The sequence below is a fragment of the Elephantulus edwardii genome, unplaced genomic scaffold, assembly GCF_000299155.1.
Source record: "Elephantulus edwardii isolate Elephantulus edwardi_28Jun2011 unplaced genomic scaffold, EleEdw1.0 scaffold00401, whole genome shotgun sequence".
Classification (NCBI taxonomy): domain Eukaryota; kingdom Metazoa; phylum Chordata; class Mammalia; order Macroscelidea; family Macroscelididae; genus Elephantulus; species Elephantulus edwardii.
In genome coordinates, this window is record NW_006400151.1 from 1034334 (window position 1) to 1062234 (window position 27901).

Sequence of the window (27901 nt, forward strand, 5' to 3'; positions counted from 1 at the left end):
TGGATGAGTGCTGAGGGAACAGGGGTGGTGGTGATAGAGACTGAGGTGAAGACACCCCAAAAAGATCCCCTTAGGAACCAGAAGACAAGACCAGGGGATGGTGGAGACCCTCCAAAGGACAGATTATCCAGGGAATGGTGGCCTCCAGAGGACACTGTCCAGGGCATGGTGGAAACCCTCAAAGACAGACTAGTAGAAAAATCTAAAATGTCAACTCCACTCATTGGATTCAAAGAGAAAAAATCCAAGGAATCCACTACCCTACAGGTAGGGAAAAGTGTTTGATAAAATCCAAGGCTCGTTCTAGATAGAATCTGTGAGCCCAGGAGGAATACAGAGGAAGCTCTATCCAGATGATGGACACCAAACAGAGTAAAAGCCTTTCTCAGCAGTGAGCTGTCAGCAGCTTTCCCTTTACAGTCAGACAAGGCAGCACTGCGTGTGCTCACCCGTCATTCGTCATTGTTCTGGCTACCCTAACTGGTGACAAGAGGAGGAAGTGAGAGGGAACGAGAGAATACGTGAGGTCTCTGCAGTAGCAAAAACCAAACAGTGAACCAATGAAGGAGTTTTTCTATTGCTTTTCAAGGAGAGGAGCGAATGGGGATGGGGAGAAAAGTGCAACAATGAATAAATGGAATTCCAAAATCTCTGTAGATGTTCATTGAAATAAAAAAAATTAAAAAAAAATCCTTTCTACTTAAAAAGGTGGGTGGGGAAAAGATCTCTATTTGGAAGATCCAGGTTTGATTCCTGGATGAGACATATCTCACATGAAGCCTCCGTTATCAGTATGCCCAGCTCAACCTCCTGAATGAGACCTGGACGTCTGTATAACTTTTGTCCTTTCTCCGGGTTCATAGGCAAGCTGTTTTGGAAGTGGATGCCACTCCTGCTTCCATGCTTGTTTTAGTTGGAGAGCTCCACCAAACACTGTCCACCGTGGGTGACCATTCTCGCATTTGACACGTCAGTGTCACAGTGTTCGGCTTCACAGCGACCACGAGTTACCTCTGTACAGCAAGTGGACACACCAGGGTTATACGACCTAGAAAAATATACTCACACAAAAGTCTAGGAATAAAAATCATGGAAATATTTTGCCTTTATTCAATGGGATCACAAGAAATATTTTCTTCTTTTTGAATACTTTTGTCTTTTCTAGTTTTTCTGTTATGAATTTATAGTCTCACTTGTTGTTGAGTCAAAACAACCTCTCAACTGGCCCTCCAGTGGCTCCTGTAAGGCTGCAAGTGACCAGGGAGGAGGCTGCCCACGCTCCTTTCACAGAGCTGCCTCTGGTGGATTTGAACCAACAGAGAAGGGCCACGTACGGGTTAGCGGTGCAGTGCCCTATGAACTCGGCTGGCAGAGCTCCCTGAATTTACATCACCTGTAGACATAAACGGCAATAACCTTCCCTTTTAGTTACATGCGTTTACCTTCTTCATCGAGGCTGCTGAAACTCTGCCCTTCCGTCAGCAGGTCTCGCTTCTCGTCCTTCCACTCCTGGCTCATGGAGGAGACGATCTCCTGCGAGGCCGCCTTCAGGGCAGCGATGGAATTGCACCGCTTTTTAGAGGGTGAGGCCTTCACAGCTGGACAAGGACAAAGGACAGAAGGACACTCTTACTGTACAACCAAGCGCACACTTTGTTCTGGTGCGAACACACAGGTATTCAGTATACAGCACGCTGTCAATTTCTACACGGAGAACCTAATGGCACCACTGACACCCCTCAGGTTACACAGACAGTCTCACCATCACTGTCTAAGTTATTCCTTCACCACGGCATCAGCCCCACTGCCCGCTAACGTTCTCATCCAACCTCTGAGTGTCTGCAGTCAATTTGTTCTCAGGCAGGTAATTCTTTAAAAGTTCCAGTGCTCTTTAAAATTAATAATAATAATAATAATAGTTTAAAAAAAGTATTGGGGGGAAAAGTGTCCAGTGCTCCATGCAGATAGATGTACTTGTTAAGATAACGTCATGACTTCCAAAGAAACAAACAGATTTGTCTTGGAGCACATGCAGCTGAGGTACTCCTTAGAAATCACACCCTGGGGACACGTTGTCATGAAGGCCAGTTCTTAGGGAAGGACATTGTGCTTGGCAAGGGGGTCAGTGGAGAGGAAGCCCACGGTTAAAGCTGGTGAGAACGGGGCAGAGTCAGGCAAGGCTTCTGTGTGTCGTATGCAGGGTTTATATGAGTAAGAGCTGACTCAGTGGTACTCAATGACGATGTTTGGTTCAAAGAAGATTTCAGGGGATAGCTTTGCTTTAAAGTAAAAATTTTAAAGATTATCTCAGTCCAAAGTCATTAGGGTTCATCCAGTTCAATGGCTCCAAAAAGCCTGGATTCTAATTACGCTCTGAAATTTTTTTCTGCATTTTCCCCCTTTTGATTAGAATTTGTCTAAAGTATCTGTGATCAAAATAATCAGCCCACATTCACAGTTTATTGATGAAGTTAATTTTTAATTAACTTTTTGGTCATTATTTAAATAGACTTCAAGAAACTTTGTATTTCTGGAAGAATAAAGTACAAATGGCCATTGAGCTGAGCCTGGCTCATGACAACTTCAAGCAGAACTGTGCTTGATAGACTTTTTATGGTGGACTTTTTTGAAGCAGATGGCCAGGGCTTCCTTCTGAGGCACCTCTGGGTGGACTCAAACCTCCAGCCCTTCTCCTGGCAGCTGACCACTCAACCATCTGCATTACTCAAGGACTCCCCATGTGAGGAAAGGGGCCACAGTGCTTGTGTTGTACTTTTATTTCACTCACAGAGGCTGGACTTTCATTGGAATATCTTAGGATAAACCAGAGTAGAAACACATGCTTTGGTGATTTTGAAATAAAGCCTCATTTGAGGTGAAACACAAACGTTCTGTGAACAAAGGGCCAGTTTTCCTTCTCAAATGGTGTTTATCCAGGGGTGGGAGGAGAGTGGGCAGACAGGAAACTCGGACGGCCGAGTACAGAGAATTCTCATGACCCCAAGTTTTATTAGTGTGGCCTGGGACTTTCTGAGCATGCCAATGTTTAATCTGATGTCTACGCTTCCCAATTTAGCCAAACTGCTGCTGGCTGGTTTTCCCACTGAAAACCTCTTTACTACCCCCCGCCCCGCTGGGTCTTTTCCAGGTCAGGGTCTGCTGGGCGTCTAATTTACTCCTGATTATTGTCTAAAGAGTACACACACACACACACACACACACACACACACACACACTCTCTCTCCCCCCACCCCCGCCTCTGGGAAACACAAAGCTCAGTTCTTGATCTTTCAAAGATGCATACAGCACACAGTAGTCAGGGCAGTATAAACAGACTAGAACATGAAGAAAACGTCATTAACAAACTTACCATGGATTTTCTTGAAAACTCTAGAATTCATAAACTTAAGAAATCTGTCTGCATAAAAACTTGGTCTGTGGACGGAGACCGTGTCCTGAAAAGACAAAGCAAGTCCAGCATCGGAAAGTGCTCACAGCCACCAACAGAGGCAGCTCTCTGTGCTCCAGTGGCCTTAACCGGCAGTGACAGCATCCAGCGCCAGAGGAGGACAAAGCCCAGGCCCCATGGGTTCAGGAGTGAGGCCGGGGTCACTGAGCACACGCTCGATCTGAGCTGAGCTGCTAGACACCCAGTGGCTGTAGAACCTTGAAGGGGCAGGGAGGGACAGCTGGAGGCTGACCACACACAACGACAGTCCAGGTCCTCAGCCCTCGAGGGGCGCATTCCTGCAAGCGGTCACCTGCCTATCAATGCTGTTTTGAGTGTCGGCCGGCAGATCCCAACAGGGAAGCTTGTGAAGTGTAAGAGTAGACACTGCAAGTGTCTGCCGTCAATACGGAGAGACAGCCACGGCTGGTTCTGGGGCGGTGTGTGGCCAGGACGAGCCGGGCCTTAGCTCTCCATCTGTGAGAAGAGCATGGCACCCGGGCCACCCTCGGAGCCCAGAGCTAGAATTATGTGATTATTAATCACAGTATCGATTGTTGTGGTGGTGTAACCATCAAGTAGCTGACCCTCTGGTGGGTTTTCAGAGGCATTTAGTCACATGGGAGGAGATCGCCCGTCCTTCTCTCACGGAACAGCCGGTGGACTCGAACCGCGTGCCTTCGGGGATCGCAGCACAGCTTCTTGCCACTAAGCCACCAGACACCATCTTTAATTATGTAATGCGCATACTGTGAGTGACGCCATCAGCAAGAATCCTCTTTGGCCAGGCTGTAATGGTCTCTGGGCTCCCAGGGCGAGGATCAGATCAGGGTTAGAGGAAACAGAACCAGGACAGCCAGACTTGCTTACGCTGGGCCCACCAATATCTAGAGCAGGCATCACGCTTGATAACGTTGAGGGTGAGAGGTGATGGGGAACCTGTGTGAGAGGTGAGAGGCCACAGCGGCAGCAGCAACGGGGGTGAGCACAGCAGTGGTGGGGAACAGTGCAGGCCACGGCTTCTCTGCTGCAGACAGGGACACAGTGAGTCAGGACAAATCCAACGACACCTCGTAAGACTCCCACTGAGGCTCAGAGGCGAGGGCAGCTCGGCCCGGGGCTCAGGAGTGCTCGCCTCGGATCCTGGAAGGCCCTGTCTGGAGTGGACACGTTTTCACAGCTAGTGCAGTCAGTCAAGCTCATTGCCACCGAGCCAGAGCCGATGCACAGCTGACCCTCCAGTGGGTTGTCAGATGCTGTGACCACATGGGAGGACTGTCCATCTTCTCCCTCTGAGCTGCTGGGCATTCCAGCACAACGCCCCATGGACTGAGCCACCAGAGCAGACAGTCAGCTGCTGTCAGGACGCCAGGGCCAGAGCGGAGCTCACTGGCCAGGCCCACTCAGCCGCGGCCTGCACAGCGCTGTTCTTCATACACCGGGAAAGGCTTTAAACAGGCACTTTGTACACAAATCAGTCTTAATTACTGCCGACACATTGACAGCGTGCAATCGGTACAGAGACGTTTCCAAAACAGAACACCGTCAGAAGCTGGAGAACATGTGTCCCAGACAACGCCGGGGTCCCACAGCTCCTGCCTCGTAGAGGACCGGGCCACTGAGGGCTGCTGCATCAGGAGGCGGGAGGCGTTCCCGGCAGTGCAGGGATATGCACGTGCCTGTTAACTGAAGGGTTGGAGGTTCAAACTCGCCAGCTGCTGCTCAGGAGAAACACGAAGTGGTTTGCTTTGTTGTTTTTTTTTAAAAAGTATAATTTCCACTTTATTTTCAGATGAGTGTTTTCTTCAGCATTTAAGGAATGAAATCCCTACATGGCCTTTGGGGGTGGTCGTGGGGCAGCACCTGCAGATCGAAATCCGGGTGGAGGGGTTCAGTCCTCATGGGCTTCACGAGACCGGTTCCTCAGCACGTTGCTGTGGGCGGCACAGCTCACACGGCGCGCGGTTCCACATCGAGCTTTGGAGGCACATGTGTCGAAGACACTCGCTTCGGACACGTCCCCGACCGCAGCTGCCTCTACTGTGTTTCTAACCGCGAATTTCTTCATCGCTGTGTCTTTTGGCAGCGGGCGCAGTTCGTGCAGCGTGGAGGCTGCATGTGGCCCCAGTCCTTTTCGGACAACCATTGTTTCTCCTTTTCTTTGTCATGTTGGAAGCGAGGGCCGAGGGTGGAGAGAGGGGGTTTGCTTCCTTGAAGAGATGTAGCCTTGGGGACCGGGTGGGACGATCCTCTCCCTGCAGGGTCGCTCTCGGCTGAGGACAGTGGGTTGGGGTTTGATGTTGTAAATGGTTAGTGTAGCCTGGTGAGCGAGGAGGGTGGTTTGATTCTGCCCAGATGCACCTGGAATAAAGGCCTGGTGTCTGTCTCTGAAGACTCGGCCACCGGCGGTCCCGTGGTGCTTGTGTCTACTCTGAGAGTCAGCTCCGGACAGCGGCTCGCAGGACTTTGGTGGCTTCTACGCTGGCCGTGGTAGAGCTGCGTCCTGACGGTGGACCCAGCTTTCTCAGCTGGAAGGGAACCCAAGGCAGCTCAGGTTCTGACCATCTCGTTCAGGAAGCTCGCTGGCCTGGAGGGAGCAGCCGTGGGGAACCCTCGGGTCCGAGAGCCTGGTGTTCAAAGGGGCGTCTGACCAGTGGCCCTCGGCCTGTGGGCCACACGCAGGCCATCTGTGCCGGAAGGTGCGTCCACAGACACCCACAGGATGGAGACGCATGTTCTTCTCCAGAAAGACTCTTCATGGCTCAGGGAGAAACTGCGTCCAGTTTAAAAAGGTACCTTCTTTGAAAAAGCCGCTTTTTGAGTTATTAACTGAGAAAGCATCCGGCCGACCCATGTTCTGTCCGCAGCTGAGCCTTCTTGGTGGTCTAGGGTTAGCATTAGGCGCTTTCACTGCTGAGGTTTGGGTTCGATTCCCCGCCAGGGAAGCCTTTCTTCTTCCTCTCACCTGCCACACATGCTTGCCAACTCCACACCTGTACACCTCTCAAGAGCTCGGGGGCATGGTGGTAAGAAGCTGCGCTGCAATCCCAAAGGCATGCGGTTCAAATCCATCAGCTGCTCTGTGGGGATGATCAGTCTTCTTCCATGAGATTTACTGTCTCTGAAAATTCACTGGACGGTCAGCTATGGGTTGGTTCCAACTCGATGGCACATAGCAACAGCCAGAAGTTCAGATCTAAGAGCCAGATGAAGGGGGTGTGTGTGTGTGTGTGTGTGTGTGAGCATGTGTATGTGAGACACACACACAGAGCCTGCTCCCTGAGGACTGCTCTCTCACGTCTGTTCATCATCTCTGCTGTGACAAGACCCTGAGTCAGCCGTCACCACCAGGAAGAGAGACCCAGTTGTCAAGCGGACCCTGCCTCACGGTCCCCCACATCTGCCAGAGCGGAACTGCCGTCCACGTGGTTGTCAGAGTGGCCAGTGGAAGTGGAGGACTTGACCTTGGACCTTCAGTTAGCAATGAGTGCACTAATCTTGTGCTGGTGCTGGGTACTGTCCAGTGCATTCATTTGGACTCACACGGGCCCATCTGACACAGGAGAGCTGCCCCAGGGGGCTTCCTGTGCTGTCACCTTTATAGGAACAGATCCTAGTCTTCTATCCTCATGGAACAGCCGGTGGGTTTGAACCACTGACCTTTCAGTTTGCAGTCAAGTGTCTAAGCTTTGCATCACCACTCATGGCTAAGCCCCATATTACCACTGAGTGGACTGTGACTTACAGAGACCCAGCAGGACAGAGCCAAATGGCTCGTTGGGTTTCAGAAGTCCGCTGAGTGTGTAAAAGCAGCAAGAAAAGGCTTGAAGTGTCAGAATGACCAAAATGGGATGTAAGGACAAGAAATGAGTGCATGTTGCTAGAAAAAAGGGCACCAAGAGGCTTGTTCAGTGCAGAGGAGCCACAACCTCCACTTTGTAAAACGCCTGACATCTGAGAAGCATAAGAAAGGCCAGTGGCGCAAGCGTGAGGGTGCGTGTGGCAGCGTAACAGGGACCGGAAAGGGGCTCACCCCATCATAAACCAGCGCCTTCCAGGAGTGCTCCAGCTTCTTCATCAACCTGGAGGGAAGGGAGGAGAGAGGCGTGAGAAGACAGAAGAGCTCCCGTTCGGTCAACTTTAGCATCTCGCAGTGATTCATTTGGAAGTCACAGACGGCCAGCCATCACCAGGCCTCACCTGTACGACTGGAGGATGTCAATGATGCCCAGAAATAAAAGCAGCTTCTCTCCTTTATGGCTTTTAGCTGGGATGCCGCCCATCCTGTTGATAGAGTGAGAGGACACCTCTCGTCAGACACCGCAGGGAGCAGGTGAGCTGGACTGCTGTGACTCGGCTTCCAGCCAAACAACAGACAAACTCAACAACCTGGGTGCAACACCAGCAGAGAAACCCTCACTCCTCAGAACAGTCCGTCACCCACGAGCCCATGGCAGTACGTGCCCAGGGAGAAAGTGCAGGAGGACAGAGGGACGAAGGGAGGTGAGAACCACAAGGATCGAGTGGGAACAGTGCTGTGATACGTGACGACTGAAAGGAAGTCTACAGAAATGACTGAGTGGAAAACCAGTTTTCCCGCAACCTTTCACTCAAACACAATAAAAAAGGAATTTTGGTGGTGTTTGGTTTTTGGTTTCCCTCTACAAGTCTTCCCGGGGACCCAGAATGGAGGACTTCCCGTGGAAAGGAGGCTGTATCGCAGCTCAGAAGTCTCAGAGTTGGGCAGAAAAATCATTTTAATCCTTACTAATATTTTAAAAGCAGAAGTAAGACCTTCAACACCTTTTAAAATAAAATACAATACTTTTTTATGATCAAAGTAATATATATTCATTGTGGTCAATTTTTAATATAACATAGAGAAGCAGAGAAAAGGTTGTACATAAAAAAAATCTATTTCTAGGGTGTGAAGAGAACAGCTACTACCAACTTTGGGGACACCATTCCTGCGCGTGCGCTTGTGTGTGTGTGCAAGCACACACACAGCACAAACACACATACACATATATACACAGCACACACACACAGCACACACACAGCACAAGCACACACAGCACACACACACACAGCACACACACAGCACACACACAGCACAAGCACACACATTTATATGGAAGGGATCACTTTATTTATCACGCTTTGCAGCCTGACAAGCATCTCCTCAAATCAATGCGGCTCTGAGTTTTGCATGCCGCGGTATTTCCTGCTTTCATGTAGAATTCTCAGTCTGAACGACTGCTGAGTACTGAGATGCATTCACAAGCACGGATGTCAGAAGTGGCTAGTGATGTGCTGGCCCCTTTCACAGCAGGACAATAGTCATGCTGGAGACTTCAGGAAGCCAGGCACTTGCGGCTGAGGGGACTCTCCTTTTCTGTCTCCCTGCTCAGTTAGGGCGCTGTGCGATGCTGTCACCTCCTCTCAGCGATCCTTTGGCTGAGACTTTCTGCTGGTCGGTCAGCAGGCACTTTGAACACATAAACTAACCCTGAAGTTCTGGCCACACCTGGTTAAGGGAAGAGACAGGCCTGCCGAGGTGCAGGATGGAACCCAGGGCCTCCCAGCTCCGGCTCTAAATGGAATTCCTACTGTGCATTTGGTTAAAAACATGTTTCTTCCCACTCAAAGCTCTTGCTTCCTTCTCGTGTGCACGTCATGGAGATGTAGTAAGTAGGAGTCAAAATCAAACCAATCGAAACAAAAACCAATTTCAGCCACTGTTGGAAAATGGAGCCACAAATGGAAAATGCTGGCAAACAGAAACAAATTTCAGGGTGAGAGGGACAAGAAAAGCCTCAGGACACTGCCACGTGTGCCATCCTGCAGATGAAGAGGCAGGGAGGCTGTCCTGTCCACCATCCTGCCGGCAGGGAACGCGTTCCACAGGGTCCCGTGAAGCACAGCTGACAGCACGGTGATACACACAGCTTGTCTCACGGTGAAACACAGCTGGTCATACAGTAAAGTGCACAGCTGGCCGCACGGTGATGCGGCTGCCTCATTCAGGGGCGAGGCCATGGAGGCTCACTCACGTGTCCGGGTTCTCCGTGATGAGCCCATCTCCCGATTTCCCAGAACCCTGGATGGACTCCATGGCCGTTGAGTAGAGGACCTTCTGCACCCCTGGCCGCTTGGGGTCCGGCATGTTTGGGGAGGCGTCCTCCTCCTTGTCCTTGAGGGAATGGTCCAGGACGTGGATCCCCAGCAGAAGGCTGTAGTCCATGATCTTGAAGCTCTCCAGGACCTGAACAAGAAGAGCAGGGGAGCCCCGTCAATCCAGACTGCCCCCAGGCCTGTCTGCATGGACTGGACGGTCCTGTTCAGCCCTGGGCGGCCCCATCAGTCAGCGGCCAGCGGGAGGACACGGGGACAGGCACGTACACACATGGGAGGTTATTAACCCAATGTGCCTCTCTGAACTCCCCACGAGTTTTCCCACTAAGTATTTATTGATCCCTTTATTTGACAGCAAACAGAAGGTCAATGGTTCAAACCCACCAGCTGCTCCACAGGGTGCAGGCAGCTTCATGAAAATGACAGATGTGGAGACCCGATGGGGCAGGCCTACTTTGTCCCAGAGGCCCTCTGGGGGTCAGAGCCGACTGGTCAGAACACGGCAGTGGGTGTCCATGTGTGTTCTAGGCACCAAGGGGCTCATGTGCATTCAACGTCCAAGAGATCAGGTTGAACAAGGGGCCTCTCTGCCTTCTTGTCTCAGATCTCGTACAACAAACATGAGCCCCTTCTGTGGTCTCTTTACACACCAGCCCACCATCATCGAGCCGATGCCTCACGGAGACTCCTCGCTGACCTTCCGAGGCTGCGAGCCTCCGAGCCTTTACAGGGGGAGGCTGAGCGAGCGTCCCAGGGGAGGGGCCGGCTGACAGCCTGACGCGTTACCCACACCACCAACTCCTCCGCCTCATCGGTGACAGGGCTTTCCACCTTTTCGTTGGTAATTTCAGTAGTTAAAACGTCCCAAGAGAAACCTGTCCTAATGTGCTGTCTGGTGTCAATGGTCCAGCCCAGGACAGAATGGAACCCTCCTGGTCCCAAGACAGGCAGCATCCAGTGCTGTGCACACACATAGGCACCCACACCCTCACACACACAAACACGGCTATTGTTAGGTGCGGTCCTGCACCCTCACGACCACCACCTAGCTTGGCCCCACTGCTGCAGCCCCGTGTCAGTCTCAGGTTCTGTCCCTGGAGAGTCATTTCCTTGGTCCCTGACCCTTTACCTGGTCAAGCATTGCGTTCTTTGCCAGGAACTAGCCCATCCTGATTCCATGTCTATAGCACGTGAGATAAGGTCTCTCCACCCCGTGCGCACGCGCGCACGCACACACACACACACACACACACACACACACACACACACACACACACATCTATTTTTGGTGGCAGTGTATATAAACACACACAGGCTCCGTGAAGAGTTCAAAAGCACTGGGGACCTCAGCACACCGCAGCCCCATTCTCTGCAACCACACCTTTATCTGCACCAATCTAGGCTCTCTGCACCTTGAAGTTCTCTTCTGGGCCTTAGATGAGCCAACATCCTATGTTAACACAGCTCACTCCCTGTGAGAGTCCTATGCTTCAGGCAAACATCCCCCCCCCACCCCCAACTGAATTAAACCGTTGTTGAATTTAATGGCAGTTTCACGGACTAGATTCCATTCAAGGTTTAAATGGTTTTTTTTTTCTTATTCCAGGGCTGCCCAGGTCTGTTCTCACATTTCCCATGTACTGCAATGGTGGCCCACTGGGTAGGGAGTTGCACTACCAACCCAAGGGTGACTGGTTTGAATCCACCAGTTTTTCTGAGGGGGAAAATACGGAAATCTCTTCCCAAGTGATTTGTAACCTTTAACAACCCCCTGGAGGGTCAACTATGAGGTGGTTCTCAACCAGTGACTCACCAACAATGAGGGTTTTAAAGTCCAATCAACCTGGGAGGCTAGTCTCTGGAGGATATCATATTTGGGAAGTGGAGGGTCAGAGGAAAAGAGGAAGGCCCTCAATGAGACATAAATCCAGGATGGAAGCTGCAACAGTGGGCTCAAACACAGCCCCAGGGGTGAGGATGGAGCAGGCCAGGGGACTACTTGTCCTCTTATACGTAGGAGAACAGATTGTCGCTCGGAGCTGAACTGATGTGACAGCGTTGGAGAAAAACATCAGGAAGGTGGGGGGATGGAGAAGAAGACCCTCAACCAGATGGACTGGCATGGTGACCGCACCAATAGCCTTGAACGGGTCAGAGATTGTGAGGATGACGCAGGATAGGACACGGCTCACATCTGCTGTTCATAGGGTCCCTGTGAGCTGTAATCAACTTGAATACACCTAACAACATCAACAACAACAATAACAGCAACAGCAGCATCACTCTTGCAGTCTGGTCTCTCAGGCTTTTTAATGCCCAAAAATAAGCCAGAGAGAGTCTGGTGTTTGCTGAAAGACAAGGAAATCAGGCTGTGGCCCAGCTCTCAGCACTGATGAAGTCAGAGACACTGATAAAGTGAGACGTCTGGCAGGGTCAAGTCCCACTCCTTTTTTGTTTTTGTTTTATTAACCATTAAGAACAGACTGAAGTAAGAAAATGTTGTAAATGAAATGTCTGGAGAGGTCTGGCCTCCACACACTGCTGGTCTGGACAGTCTCCACCCTCAGAGTGACCTGTAGGGACCTGCGTCCACTTTCAGAGTGGATGACTTAAAAAGAAAACTTCTTCCCCCTGGACGGACGGCCAACACCCACAGTCGGGCTTTTGGTTAGGCGAAGGTGCTCAACATTAGCTGAAAGACAGAGAGAGACAGAGACAGAAAGAAAGTCAAGGAACAAGGGGACTTCATATGCATATATTTAAGTCGGATTTAAAAATTTTCTTCCATGAAATATTTCAGGAACAGATTTGAGCTACGTGCATTGACAAGGGATTAAAATAGCAGTTACACGCATCTGTCCATCCTTGGATGAATGGATGGATAAATCTGCAAGAAATGACGTCTGTGAGCCTAGAGTGTGTCTGGTGTCTCTCGCTGTGACAGTCATCAGCGCTCCCCCCCCACGCAGCCACACCTGTTTCCGGAAGGCCAGTCTCGTCTCTCCAGCAGCCTTTGTGCCTGGGCATTTTGCTATTCAAAACCTAGGCTGCAATGCAAACTCAGGTGGCTCTCCACCTGGTGTGGGCATGTCTTTGCTCCTCCACGTGTATGAAAAGAACAGGCCGAATGACAACTGCAGCCAGAAGCAGGCTGGAAGATGGGGATGCTTTGTTTTCAGCAGAGCAGATATTCTATCCCTTCTCTCTTAATGGCTATTTAAAGGCAAAGCTAGTGTGGGAGTCCAGTGCAATATCAATGTGTCAATGACACCGCGAGGAACGGTCCCACAGACAGAACCTACCAGAGCGCTGCCAGGAAATCACCGCAGAGCCTCGGGATGCTCCTGGCAGGTGTCATACGCACAAGGTTCGACAGAATGGGCAGTATAGTGTCTCAGGACCATGCTGTGTTGTTTGCTGCCACATCCCATTGCCCCCATCCATGGAGACCCATCATATCCCTCGCATCCATCCACGGAGACTCCATCCGCATTCATTCATGGAGAACCCGCCCACATTCATGAAGCCCCATCCTTACCCATCTAGACTCATCCACCTCCACGGACACCCCATCCATCCATTTATGGAGATTCACCCCACATCCACAGAGGCTCTGCCTTCACTCAGCTATGGAGATGCCATCCACACTCACGGATGGAGACTCCAAACACATCCATGGAGACCCTGTTCAGTTTCATCCTTGGAAACTTTATCTACATTCATGGAGACTACATTTCCATTGAAATGGACCCATCTACACCCATGACGACCAAATATACATCAATCTATGTAGACCCCTCCACATCTGTGGAGACCCCATCCACACCTATCTACTGAGACTCTACTCATCGAGACCCCAGCCTCGCCTCACACATGGAGGCCTCATCCACATATATGGAGACACCACCCCACTCATCCATACAGATCCCACCTACACTAATCCATGGAGATGACACTGCATCTGTGGAGATCTCGTCCACACCCATTTATGCAGATCTACCTTCATCCATGGAGACCCCATCCACACCCAGGAAGATCCCATGCAGACCCAAGGAGACTCCATCCACATCTTAAGGAGATCCATTCACATCTCGTGGATACCCTGCCCACATCTCGGGAAGCCTCCATCCTTATCTGAGAGAGATTTCACTGCCATCCATGGAAATTCCATCCACATCCAGGCGGACCTCATCCAAACCCACGAAGATCTAATCCACTCATAGGGAGATGCCATCTATATCACGGAGCCCCCCATCCATGTGTCATGGAGCCCCGGCCCACATCTCGTGGAGCCCTGGTCAACGTCTCATGGAGCCCCTGCCCATGTCTCATGAAGATCTTGTCCACACCCACAGAGATCTCCCTGAGTCAGAATGAACCCATTGCCCACCCTCCAGTGGGCTCTCTGAGGTTGCAAATCACGTGGGAGGAGACTGCTCATCTTTCTTCGGATGAGCTGCCGGTGGATTTGAACTGCCCACCTTTGAGTTGGCAGCACAACTCCTCCTTTTCATGACTTTTCATGAAAACCCTAATGAGACGTCCCACTCTGTATCACGCGGGGTTGACATGAGTTTGAATGGGCTGAATGGCAAGGGGTTTGGTTTTGGTTTTATAGTCCTGTGGGTTGTTTTTTTTTAAGAATAAATGATGGACCAAAACATCTGTGCCTATCAAACAATATAAGACAATTCAAAATAGTACATTCAAAATAGTAACCTGGAGAGTTCATGCAAATCAGTGCACCAGACACACTGACTTAGGGAAGAGAGATTCTTAGAATCAGCCCTGGCTCCAGCCCTAGTCATGCACGCTGTGTTCAAGCTGAACACTGACCTTCGGATCTGATTTAGAACCTTCAGTACTGCCTGGAGGGTTCTTAGCTAATGTGATGAAGAGAAAATTCTGGCTGTGGGCAGCCATCCAATGTTGGCTGGAAAAACAGAGGGAAATAAATATGCAATTATCATTCCAGTTATGATAATAATATGTGCGCCACTGTACGCATGTGAATGAGTCAGAGCTCCGGGCTGTGCGTTAACCTGGAGCAAGGCTTTGAGACACAAGACTCTGAACAGCAGAAAGACTAGGAGGTGCCCAGTCACCACCACTGACCGCTCTGACAGAAACCACAGCAGACGGTCCTGTCCCAAGCAGGAGGGGAACACAGAACAAAGCTCAGAATAATACAGTCAGACCAGGCTGACCGGCTGGATAGAGACTGGTGGACCCCTCAGAGAGGAGTCCTCGGTCAGCCTTCCAGCCTGGGGTCATCCCACTCTAGTGGTCTAACCCGCAGTCAGGCCGGCAAGGTCAACAGCAGCACTGTGAGGAGCTCACTCCTAACCACGGTCAGCCACAGACGAGCTGCCCGAGGATTGAACTCAGAAGCCAGAAAAGGGACAGAAAAGAAGGATGAGTGGACGCAGGACACATAAAGAGGGAGCTGGAAGATCCGAGTTACACTGTGGAGGTGGCAAATCAACGTCATGAGAGAGAGCGTGCGTGGAATGTCGACAGGAACAATCAACCTGCTCTGTAAACTTTCGCCCACATTCCAATAAACAGTTTAAAAAACCCTGGTGTAATAGAATATTTTACAAGCCTGAGGAATAGCCAGTTGTCATGGAGAAAATCCTGTGTAAACAGGTGTCGCTGCTCAGGGTAGAATATTCACGTTCTGTTAAGACTCACTGCACTGGGCGCATCCTTGTAGAACGAGACTGCTCTCCTGCCCCTGAAGATCGGCTGCTAGGTTTGAACCATCAACCTTTTGCTTAGCAGCCTAGTGTTTTATTTTTTATTTTTTTAAAATTATTAAATTTTATTAGTTTTAATGAACATTTACAGGGATTTTGGGTTTTCATTCCTTCATTGCTGCACCATTCTCTCTACTCTCCTCCCCAGTTTGTTCTTCCCCCCCCCTCCTCCGAATGTCTGTTTGTTCTTCCCCCGCCCTCCGAATGTCTGTTTTAATTGTCCAATTGCCACAGTGCTTGTCAAAGCCAGTTCTGATTAATCTCCTTTGTCAATGTGTCCTTTGCCATTCCCTATCACTCCTCCCTGAGAGAGACTTCACCCTGATTCATAAGGAAAAGGGGATGGCGTTCTCTTAGCTACTTCCTGCTGAAAAGGGACGCTGTGGGTTTCAGGGTGAAGATCTTCTCTCACTACTCTAAAGGGCCCCTTTGGCAGTAGGAAACACATAGACTATTATGGAGCCTAGTGTTTTAACCACTAAGACATCAGTCAGGCTCCTCTCACACAAAAGCTGGAAACCTAACAGACTCCATGCAGCCTCTGCTCTCCTGCTCGGAGGCCCTGAGCTGAGCCCCTGCAGAGCCAACGGCTTTGGGACTGGGAGCTTGAATATGAAGATGACGTAGACACGTCACCGACCCCACGCTCAGGGAAATACTCTCCTCTCACCTTTCAGTAACCTTTCTCTTAGGAGGAAAGGGGGCTTCTGTCTGAAGGTGGATGAAAGCACTTCAGTCTCCCACGGTCAGGCTTTCTGGGGAACTGTCAATCACACCCCATTTGGCTTGAAGCGTGAATGAAAACAACAACCCTGATCCAATGATCCCCCTCCACTTGGGTCGTTAAGGAGAATTCTCTGAGCTGTGCACACAGAAGCCCAGGACACAGGTCACAGGCCAGGCCTGACATCCCCATGCACAAGCCTTTAGGAGGAATCCACTCTCTGGAGGTGGTCCTGGCTGAGACAGGCCTGCCTGAGAGTTCACGTGCACATGCCCGGGGCTTGAGGATGCTTTTTGTTAGAGGGACACAGTGGAAGGTGTGGCCTCCGAAGCCCGCTTTGTGTTCCTCAGTCGCTTGGTGGTGTTTGCCTTCCTGCTTCTCCCAACCCTGGAAGACCAAACCCACACCGCCTCGCACCGCCAGAATCACTGACTGCCCAGACCCACCAGCAGGCTTCCGAGGTGGTGGACTGTCGCAGGGGGAGACTGCCCGCTTTCCTCCTGTGCAGCAGCTGGGGGATTTGAACTGCTGACGTGTCAGCAGACAGCACATTCCACCACCGAGCGCCTTCTCCTTGAAATCATCGTCATCATCATCATCAGAGCACACCTCACACTCATTCCTGTCACCAATTGGAAATGACTCCCAGTTGATCCTCCAGTGGGTTTCTGGGGCTGTAAATCACGTGGGAGGGTCCATCTTTCTCCCATGGAGTCATTGGTGGATTTGGGGGGAGCGTTTAATTAACCCACTGCCCTATGTGAAAACAAGCTGTGTGCTTTGATGGACCCCTCCCCAAACGCCCACAGCATCTGGGTCAGAGCTGGAGAAGGCCTCACCTGGCACTTCGGCCCATACTGTCTACACCCATGCCCGTGATTACCTGGCCTTGTCACCCCAGCAGACAGTCCCCCCTGACACCTGTGGTAATGAGCCGTCCTATCAACCTGAAGGAGTGTGGTTCAAACCCATGTGCAGGAGAGAGATGGGCAGTCTCTTCCTGCGTGATTTACGGCCTCGGAAAACCCCAGGTGCCTCCGGGTTGGCAACACAGCTCCTTATTCACCGAGTCAACAAACACAGAGGGACATTCAAACAAGAGGAGTTAAAGGTTCCTGCTACAGGGGGCTTGAGGACCAACGTGGAAAGAAAGGACAAACCAGCAATACAGGTAGTACACTAGCAACCTGGAACAAGAGGCATTATACACGGGCATATTCAAACCCCCCCCCAGGGGAAGGGAAAGAGAGGGACAGGGGAAGGAGAGGGGGAGGGGACAGGGAGTGAGGGGGGGGAAGAGGGGAAGGAGGGGGAGAGAGAATACCAGGGCCACGGACCGACGGGGTGCAGGGACAGGCAAGGTACAGTCAGGATTTGATGAGACGTGTGACAAAGTCCACAGATCAGTTATAATATCACAAAAAGTTTATCAACAATGAAATGAAAACCAAACTTTTAAAAACATTGTGATTGTGAGGACGTCGAAAGACGAGTCAGGGCTCATTCTGCTGTACAAGGGGTGGCGATGCACGGAGCCCACCCAAAGTCTCGTGACAACCACACCACCCTGAGAAGTCCACCCGGCCGCAGAGCCCTGCAACCAGTCCTCTCCCTCTCAGGACTCACGGCCTCTGTGTAAACACCGCAGCACACTTCACTCTCAGCTTCCTAGTTTCAGTTTTCACTATCACCCCTCACCCCCGTTCCCTAAAAGTACCTACTGGATTAGTGTTTGATTTCGCTGAAGTATAAAATAGTGATAGTAAATGAAAGAGATATCAGACCTACAGAAAGACGTCCTAAATATTGTCTCCAAAACAAACACACACCTTCTCCCTTTAAAATTGCTTTTACCATAACCTTATAACAAACACTGAGTGCGGCCATTATGCCAGGTGAAGCAGCTGCAGAGAAGCAGAAGTTATAAACTCAATATAAAGACAGTCGGATACACGCTTTTTAGGATGGATAGAAAGAAAAACAATAGCAATTTCAAATGCAGGCAGGGGTTCTGAGAAACTGGGTCACATAGTGATGGTAGGAGGTAAAGTAGGACACTCACTGGGGAAAACAGTACGGCAACTGTGACAACAGTACACACACAATTACCATGTTGTTGGGTGCCACTGAGTGGACTTCTTGTCACTGTGTGCAAACAACAACAGAACTGACCCCTAGCTGGCCCTCCAGTGGGTTTTCGGAGGCACTAAATTGCACAGGAGAAGATACTCCCAGGGAGCAACTGGTGGATTCTAACAGATTGAAACCCTGTTCTTTTTTTTTTTAGAGACATAGAGATATATTTCCTCTGTTGCATATTTCAGACTTGACACTGAGCGTCAAGCACAGTGCTCCCCAGGTGCTTCTGAAACCCTCGATAGTGATCTTCCCAGATGCTCATGAGCATTTGACCACCAGGTGGGGAGACCAGGACCGGCTTGCAGTTCTGGGTACCTGGGAGTTGGCATCTCAGGAGGGGCTGGTGCCCTGCAGAGCCCTGTTCTACCCCAGCTTTCCTCACGATCTCGGCCACGGGAGCAGCCACGACGTCAATCTGTCCCAGTGAGTGTCTTTTCTCTCCCTGGTCCTCAATAATGTCTCTTCCCAAGGACTTGTCCTCATGACAACATGCCCAACATGTCATGATTTCTTTCTTCTTTTCTTGTTGTCTACCGTTGAATCAGATCCAACTGGCACAGGAGGAGATTGCCCCTCCTTCTCCAGAGGAGCAGCTGGTGGGGTATATGATTTTGAAAACAAGCACGGAAGAAGGGTTTTACAGGCAGGATCTTTTCAAAGTCCTTTTTCTATGTCCATTTTCATGAGTAAGCCTCACTTGGCTGGGCAGTCGCTGGTCTAGTCACTTCTTCAGACTAGAGTGTGGAAGGTGCTGCTCACCCCCTCCCTGGAGTCATGGGCTTCCTTCCAGCTCAAACACTCTCAGATTCCATGAGTGGGTTTCATTTATTTACCTCACTACCAACTTTGACTTTGCTTATGCTTATATTCCTAGAGATTAAAAAAGATGCAATACAATCAGGTGCAAAACCCAAGATAACAAAGCAATAGAGCAAATGAATGAGGCTGGGGGAGAGAAGAGTTTACGCAACACCTTTTGAAAGACTGTGGACAGACATACCTTCTTTTTAAGAGGGGTCCTGGTGGTGCAGAGGTTAATAAAGAACTTGGCTGCTAACCAAACGGTTGATGGTTCAAACCCCACAAGGTGCTCTGCAGGTGAAATGTGGCCTCCTGCTTCTGTTAAGTCGTGGGGCTCTGTGGGCAGCCCTGCTCTACTGGACGGGGCCACGATGGGTCAGAACCGACTTGGTGGTGGCAACCTAGTTCTATAAAGACATACAGCCTTGGGGCCCTGTGGGTGGCCCAGCTCTGTCACACAGGGACACTGAGTCAGAACCGACTTGGTGGCAGTGACTATCCTTGGTAAGGAATCTTTCGGGGCTCAGCACAGAGGTGTGCAACCCATGGTGACCCTGCCCCTCCTCATGTTTGGCTGAAGTCTAGATATTAAAGCCAATCCCTTATTGACAAAAAGCAGATAACCAGAACTTAAGCATCAGCCTTAAAGGGATATGCATCTTTTCTACTAGGGGTGAAGGGCTTTGTCCACATCAAAGACAACTGACTGGTAAAACAGGCAATAAAGTAAACATTATTTTTTTTTCAAATAATGTCAGCTGTCGTACTGAAGAGCAACGACATCAGGCTGAAGACTAAGGTGCGCCTGATCCAGGCTAGAGTCATCGCAATTGCATGCTATGCATCGGAGAGTTGGACAGTGACTAGGGTTGATAGAAAGAGAATTGATGCTTTTGAGCTGTGGTGCTGGAGAAGAGTGTTGAATATACCATGGACTGCTAGGAAAACAAACAAATTCATCGTAAAGAGGGTGAAACCAGGCTGCTCCTTGGAGTCAAGGATTCTGAAGCTTCGTCTGACATACTTTGGGCATGTTGCAAGGAGGGACCAGTCCTTGGAGAGGGACATCATGTTTAGGAGGGTAGAGGGACAGCACAGGAGAGGAAGACCCTCGAAGAGATGGATTGATTCTGTGATTGGGGTGGTAGGAGTAAATGTGTCAGAGACAGTGAGGTTGGCACAGGATAGAGCAGGGTTTAGGGCTCTTGTATACAGGGTCACTGTGAGTCACAAGTGACTCGACGGCACCTAACAACAAATATTTTCATACTAAATAAAATTATAGCCAAGGAGACAAATACTATGGTGCTAAATGAAACATTATATAAAATATGTTTATAAACCTGCCCGCAGTGGCTAAGAATTGATGTCTAAAATCAGAGCCGGATTGATTGACTTAGAAGGGAGCTTTCAGCTTGCAAACCAGAATGTTTCAGTACCTTTAAAAACCAAGTCCATACAGTCTGAGGAGCTATTAATATTTATGATCACAGACATTTGTAGGAAAAAAGAAAATTAGTTCCCCACTGTTTAAACATTGATAACTGTGTCCCTCAACCAAAAATGATAATGAGTGTAAAGTGTGCCATTTAGGCTATTAATTATCAAGCCTGCCGCTAACCTCACTCCCTGGAAAGAATAAGAAATAGCTGGGCTGCAGACCCAAGTTCTCAAATAAATAAATAGGTTTTGTCTTCACACAGCTTCTCCAGATAGTTTTCCATAAAAATGACAGGAAATGAACTGGGGGTGGGCGGGGAGAAAAGTGTAACAGTGAATGAATGGAAATCCAAAATCTCATTGAAATTAAGAAATGCTCATTGAAATGAATAAAAAAAATGACAGGAAATGATTTAAATGCTCTGAGAGTCTGGATTTTTCATATATGGCTTCTGTAGAAAAAGACACAATGGGAGTAATAAGTTACAAACGCAGTTTCGTGCAGGAATTGTTTCTAACTGTTCTTTCCAAAATGATTACATACAACTTTCGATTGAAAAGCATTTTTTTGTCAGAATCTCGCACCATGCATTGCATGTGCATAGCAAGGTCTGTGCTGCAGCCACAGACGGGTCTAAAGAACGGGATCTGGAGAGCTCGGAATGGATGCTGTGTGGTAGGGAGGAGGTCGGGTACCAGCCATCACTGGGCCCCAGTCAGGCTGGGCGCAGGGAGGGACGGGCCTCCTTGGGGGGCTGCGGCTACTCAAGTGATTCCAGGTGCAGGTCTGAAGGGAACAGGGAGCTGTGAGTGGGCAGCAGGGGTGAGGGAGGAGGGGCTGGGTGGGGGAGTCATGCAGGTGTGGTAGGTCTGAGCGGCGGGTCTGAGATGCTGGGCAGTATGTAGATGATGGAATGGAGGCGAGAGATGGGGCCACAGAGCTGAGCAGGAGAACCGCCCCTGTCTGGGAACCACAGCAAAGCCTGTCCCAAGGCTGGAATTCCTGGACACACCACCTCGAAACCCCTCAGAGGTCTCTGGAACCACCTCGGTGTCTCCACGGGGGCCATGGCCAGTCCTCTGTCCACCTTCCTCGCTCTCTAATCGTTAACTGCCCGGAAACCACACAGCTGAGAGTCCCGAGCACCCACCCAGTGCCAGGCTGCCTACGCCACCCCACCAGCTCTCCTGGACAGGCAAGCAAAGAGCCTGGTGCAGTGCAGAATATGCCATGTTGCTAACAGAAAGATCAGGAGTTCGAATCCACCAGCTGCTCCCCAGGAGAGATGGGCAGCTTCCTCACAGGAAAGTTCTGTTACTATGGAAACCTGATGGGGTGGGGGTGCTGCTGGCAGCTGGATGGACTTGATGGCAGTGGGCTTGGTGTGGGCTCTGGTAGAAGCATTTGCTTCTGATGCTTTGGCAGAAGAGAGGACCCTCACTCAGATGGACAGACAGCGTTTCAACAGTGGGCATATGCACAGCAGAGACGGTGAGGAGGTGCAGGCCTGGACAGGCGTTCATTCTGCTGTCCATGAAGTCAGACCTGACTCTACCAACAACAACGCTGCCTTGCCCGGGGGCACAACAATGGAACCTTCAGTTGCTAACTCCAAGTCCAGCAGTTTAGAGCCACCCAACACCTCCACAGGAGAAAGGCCTGAACTTTTTGGTCTCATACCTTACAGCCGAGGAAATGGCCCAGTTCTGCTCAGTCATGTGGGGTCACTGTGAGGTGGGAGTGACTTACAGGCACCCAACCACCACCACCACCAAACAACCTGGACAACCGCTCTGCCCACCAGAGGTCATCTCTCCTTCCTACACGCTGCCATGATGTCCCTACCTCCAAGCCCCCCAGCCAGCAGCCGTGGCAGTCTCTGGAACTCAGGGCAACCAGGCGTGCAGTTTTCAATGACTAGATTTTTAAGAAGTGACTGCCAGGCCTTTCCTCTGAAGCACCTCCAGGGAGACAGGAACCTCCAATCTTTCCATTCACACATGAGTTTGCTGATGGTTTGTACCCCACACGGGGGGCTCACCATGCTCCATTATCACATGTTCTCTTTCTGCAGACACACTGTGCGGACTTCAGAGTGACTTTTCATATTCTATGTCTTGTAAATCTGATGGTAATGGGTTTGGTTTGTTGCTGATGCAACATCTTGCCAAGGTCAAATGCAACGAGTTACAAAATTACCCTTAGGACACTTCTCCCTGAGTGCTGAATAGTATTCCATTTCGTGAATGTTCCGCAATTTTCTCTATCCATTCAGCTGTGGTTGGACATTTGGGCTGTGTATTCTTTTTTACGTTTAAACACTTGCATCGAGGACCAAGCCACATCTGAAAATGTCCTCTTCTACCAACTGTACTTTAACCGTCCTATCTAATGCTCCAAAGCCCACAGTGATAGACAAACAAGTAGGATGTTTCTCATTTAGACATTCTCCTTGCATAAAGATTTACAGTTTCAGAAACCGGAGCTGGCAACTCAATTCCTCATAACTCGATTTACATATAATACTTATTTATCCCTTCAGGGTCATCTCTCCTGCCTTCGTGTTTTTCTAGAGTTGGTCAATCCCTTCACCCAAAATTTTATTGCTGATGGTTGACATTTAAAATCTACTTTTTCACCTACTCTGTCTCTTAATTACAGGAGGAATAAGACCCTCAACGAGATGAAATGGCACAGTGACTATAACAATAGGCTAGAACCTACTGGAGATTGTAAGGATGGCATAGGATCGGGCAAGAGTCAAATCTATTGTTCATAGTATCTTTAGGAATTATCTTTACATTAATTGCAATGCACCTAACAATAGCAATCCGGTATAAATGGGCTGTTTTTTATTTTGTTTACAATCATGCATGAGCTGATTGGACTTACTGCTCTTAGCTAATAATCAGCTGTGGATTGGAAGCCTCTGGTTTAAGTCACAGGCCTTTGTATTTAAAAGTCAGTTGGGCCCTATGTCTCCGGGTTGGAGGCTCATGTGTGAAGCAGTTGGATCCTGGAGGGTAGATTCTCTTGTTTTAGTTGAAAGTCAGGTGTAAACTGGTTGGTTGGTTTTTATTTCTTTCACAATCATGTGTGAGGTGACTGGATTTACTGGTGTTAATTATTTGGAAATTTTAAGCGGTACAGCACTGGTCTGTCAGTTTGCTGTACTGAGGTATCCTGGGGTTGCTGTGATGCTGAACCCTGTGCCACTGGTGTGTTGAATGCCATGATAGTTACACGTGGTGGACAGTGTTTGGTGGAGCTCCCAGATTAAGACAGGCTTGGAAGCAGGATTGGAATCCACTTCCTGAACAACATGCCTTTGGAAACTCTATGAACGTTAGAGAAATGACAATAGAGAACAGAGCTCAGATCTTTTTTTTAGGGTCGTTATGAGTTGTGCTCAACTCAACAGCACTTTACAACAACAACACTTCACCTTTCTTTCGCAGGATGTTTCCAGAACCACAAACAAAAATCTAAACAAAACAAACAAAACCCAAAACAGCCAAAATATCAACTCATCAGTATCATCCAAGGGAAGAGTCATGTTTGACCTCAATCTACCAACTGCGGTCGCAGGAAGCATGAACTGACAGACAACTTCTGTGCAAGGGGCTTCACCCCACAGCTGCTGACCATCCTGGCACCGAAGCACCAAAGGGCACTGGAGGGAAACAGAAACACTCTCCAGATTGACGATGCAAACCCAGCACGCACTGCACACACACACATACATGCACGCCACACACATGCAGACACCCCCCTCCCCACACACACATACGGCAGACTGGCCTAAAATAAGGCTGGAGAGGCTGTTCTCTGGGGACTTGAGACTAGTTTTTCAACCACATCCTGCCCAGGGAGAAGAAACACAGGAAAAGGGCTTCCACTGAAGTGTGTGCTATTTTCTTTCTTTATTACGAAAAGCCTGGCCCACTCATAGCACCCTCACTATCTGAATAGCTCTGCGGGGCAGTTTTTCCCCACTTGCCTGGTTCTTACTGTTCCTTCCTTGCCTTCTGAATGGAAAATAAAGTCTTAAAGCAAATCTTCTAAAGCTCAGACTTTGTTCCCAAACAGATGTGACCTCTACCAAGGCCCACTGAGTAAGGTCAAGGACAAGTCCCTCAACCTCCTCCAGAAAGAAATCCCTATCTACTTAACGCTGGAATGTGAACACTATGGACTTCAGAGGAGGAAATGACAACAGGTAATGCACAGAGGGCTCCAAGGCTGCCCATGGATTTCCTGGCCGGTCAGTGCATTTGAACTAAGCGGCCTCTCCCTTGAGCTGAACTGCCTTCCCCTCAGGGGAGGAGGTTTCATTTCATCAGAGGAAGCAGGCATGAAACCAAAATCAGTGATCATGAACTTGCTTCCAGCTCACGTGACACCATGTGTGTCAGAGAGGAACTGGGCTCTGTGACCCACGTGTCAGAAGCAAGTCACCAGGCCTTTCTTCCGAGGTGCTTCTGAGTGGACCCGGATCTTCGACCCGTCAGTAAGCGCTGTGTACGTTACTGTTTGCACACCCAGGGGCTCTAGGGCGCTCTGGAGGCCGAGTGGGGAAGAAGCTGCCAGCTGCTCTTTGGGAGAAGTCCTCCTGTCTGATTTACAGCCTCTGAAAACCCGCTGGGGGCACAGCTATGAGTGTGTTCCCAGTTGATGGCAATGAATTGCTGGTTCTGTTGTTTTTAATTTTATTTAAATTAAGAGGTTTTAGAGGATTTAGTTTAAGGATTAAGGAGCAAGCCATGATCCAAACCATAGTACTTCTGGTTGCTTTTAGACATCTGAAACTTGAACAATGACTAAAGATGCCAGAAGAATCAGTATCTTTGAGTTGTGATGTCAGAGAAGAATGCAGAGTATTTCACAGACGGCCAAAAGAACACACACATCTTTTGGGGGAAATGCAACCAGGGTGCTCCTTCAAGGCAAGGATGGTGAAACTTAGTCTCATATACTTAAGGCCTGCTGTCACGAGGGATCAATTCTTGGAAAAAAGACATGCTGGGAAAGAAAGAGAAGAAGACTCTTAACAAGACAGACTGACCAGTGACTGTGACAACAGGCAGGGGCATGTTGGAGATTGTGAGGACGGCACAGGACAGGGCCAGGCTCAGATCTGTGCTCTACAAGGTCACTGTGACAGTTGGCTCAAGGGCACATACAACTAGAGGATTCTTTCACCACACACTGATAACTTCTCCCCCAGAGAAGCATCGATCAGTGTCAGGACTGGAAAGACAGGACTCCACTGTCCACACGGGACACTGCTTGATTAAAGTTGTGAAGGCTTTCATTTTATTCAGATCCACAATCAACACTCGTGCACTAGTAGCTAGGAAACCGAATGACCTCTTGCCCTGGGCAAGGCTACAGTCTGGGACCTCTCTGAAGTGCTACGACTCTCCCATGGTACATCATATTTTACAGAAAAGTTGTTCCTTTGTGCTGCATAGTGAAATACAAGTGAAAGATTGTATAAAGCATAATGTATGTGAACAAAACGAAGTGTATGAGTTACTGTGTGCAAACTAATAAAAAATGAACAGGCACACCAGTTTAAAGTTGACTTGACTGTCCCAAGTCACGGTATTTTCAGCCCCTTTATATACACGTGAAGGTTGGAAATGAAGGAGGAGGAGAAGAAAGGTGGACGCCTTGAACTGCCGTGTCGGGGAGAGGACTGAGCACACGTGGACGGTCTAAAGGAGGAACGAATGTGTTTAGAGGAGGTGCAGCCAGCGCACTGCTCAGAGGCAGCAGTGTGGGCTCCAGCCCGTGGGCCTCGGGCCTGTTATCAGGAGGGCTCTTCCTGGAGAAGCAGAGGGTCAGCATAAAGAGAGGAGACCGGCAGTGAGATGGATCGGCTGAGTGGCTACAACAACGGGCCCAAGTCCCGCAGAGACCGTGAGGCTGACACAGGTTCAGCCAAGGTCTCATCCTGTTGTGCTTCCGGGTCATGGTGAGCTGGACTCAACAGCACCCAACATCTAGGTGCTTTAGGGAGCAGCCCGCCAGAGGGACAGCCCCAGATGACCGCTCAGAAGACTAGCTGGCCAGGTGACAGCCCCGATGACCACTTAAAGGACTAGCCAGCCAGGGTAGCACCCTGATGGCCACTCAGAGGAGCAGCTGTCCAGGCTGACAACCTGATGACCTTTAAAGGACTAGCCAGTCACGGTGACCGCCCGATGACCACTCAGAGGAGCAGCCGGCCAGGGAGACAGCCTGAGGCCGCTCAGCAGGAAGCTCGCAGGGGACGCGTCTTACCCGGCAGTCTCTCTGCAGTGTTTTCATCAGGGCGTTGTAGGTCTCCGTGTCGAAATACAGCCCCTCGTGCATGTCCTGCAGGAAGTCCAGGTCCTTGAAGGTGGGGCTGGGCTTCTCCCTCTCCTTGCGGGACGCTCGCCGCTTGTACGTGGAGCCTTTGAGGTCGTAGGTGTAGTGCATCCGCAGGGCCCGAGGCAGCACGTTGTTCATCACCACGATCCGGATATTGATCCCGCCGGACTGCATGCAGTACAGGCCGTAGAACTTGGGCAGAAGAGTCCTGGGGTTCTGGTTTAAGTTCTGGAAACAGGTAAAGGGAAACCAGGTTTAAAACCTCCCACGTTCACAAGGCCGTGCTCCATAACAGACTGGTTTTTATCCTCATACTGTAATTGAAAAAAGAGCTCTGGTGGCTTAGCAGTAAGCACCTGCACTGCCAACCCAAAGACACGCGGTTCGAATCCACCTCCCGTGTGGTGAACTGACTCTGAAAACCTGCTGGAGGGTCAGCTCTGAGTAAGTTTCAACTTAAAGGTACACAACACTAATAATTGTCTTTCTTAATGGTCACTGCAGAAATATTGCTGCTTCTAATTAATCCCTCAAATCTATCTATGGAAACAGAAATTTCACCCCTCTAAATTCATTGTGTGAAAAATGGCTGCACTGAAAATAGAGATAATCCCTGAATTTGCCCCAATAAAAAGAGCAAGTCTTAAAAAGCAAGGATGTCACTTTGAGGACCAAGGTATACCGATTTAAACCATATCTTATACGCATGCAAAAGCAGAGCAATGAGAATGAAGACCAGAGAAGAATCGGTGCCTTTGAGTCGTGGTGTCCCGGAGGAAATGCAGCCAGGATGGTCTTTAGAGGCCAAGTTCAGTTCACCTACTTTAGGCATGCTCTCAACTGGGGGAGGATATATATGTGTGTGTGTGTGTGTGGAGAGAGAGAGACAGACAGACAGAGAGAGAGAGAGACACACAGACAGAGAGACAGAGACAGAGAGAGAGAGAGAGGCACAGACAGAGAGACAGAGAGAGAGAGAGAGATACAGAGAGAGAGAGTGCGCAGTTGGCCTAGTGGACAGAAAGCCATGTTCCAAGCCAAATGTGGGTGACTCTACTCCATGGCCCTCAGACCTGCCTTTAATTTTTTTGGTG

At 49.7% G+C, this 27901-nt stretch overlaps 1 protein-coding gene across 1 annotated transcript in view; it reads right to left on the reverse strand.

Annotated features, from left to right (window-relative positions):
• The window catches only part of PIP5K1B (phosphatidylinositol-4-phosphate 5-kinase, type I, beta), an 82016-nt gene that overhangs the window by 3626 nt on the left and 50489 nt on the right, over positions 1-27901 (reverse strand). The window contains exons 5-10 of the mRNA XM_006902380.1: positions 26736-27035; positions 9502-9713; positions 7649-7732; positions 7482-7530; positions 3371-3455; positions 1443-1598 (exon numbers count right to left, since the gene is read on the reverse strand). Coding sequence (XP_006902442.1) covers positions 1443-1598; positions 3371-3455; positions 7482-7530; positions 7649-7732; positions 9502-9713; positions 26736-27035 — 886 coding nt within the window. The remainder of the gene's footprint in view (positions 1-1442; positions 1599-3370; positions 3456-7481; positions 7531-7648; positions 7733-9501; positions 9714-26735; positions 27036-27901) is intronic.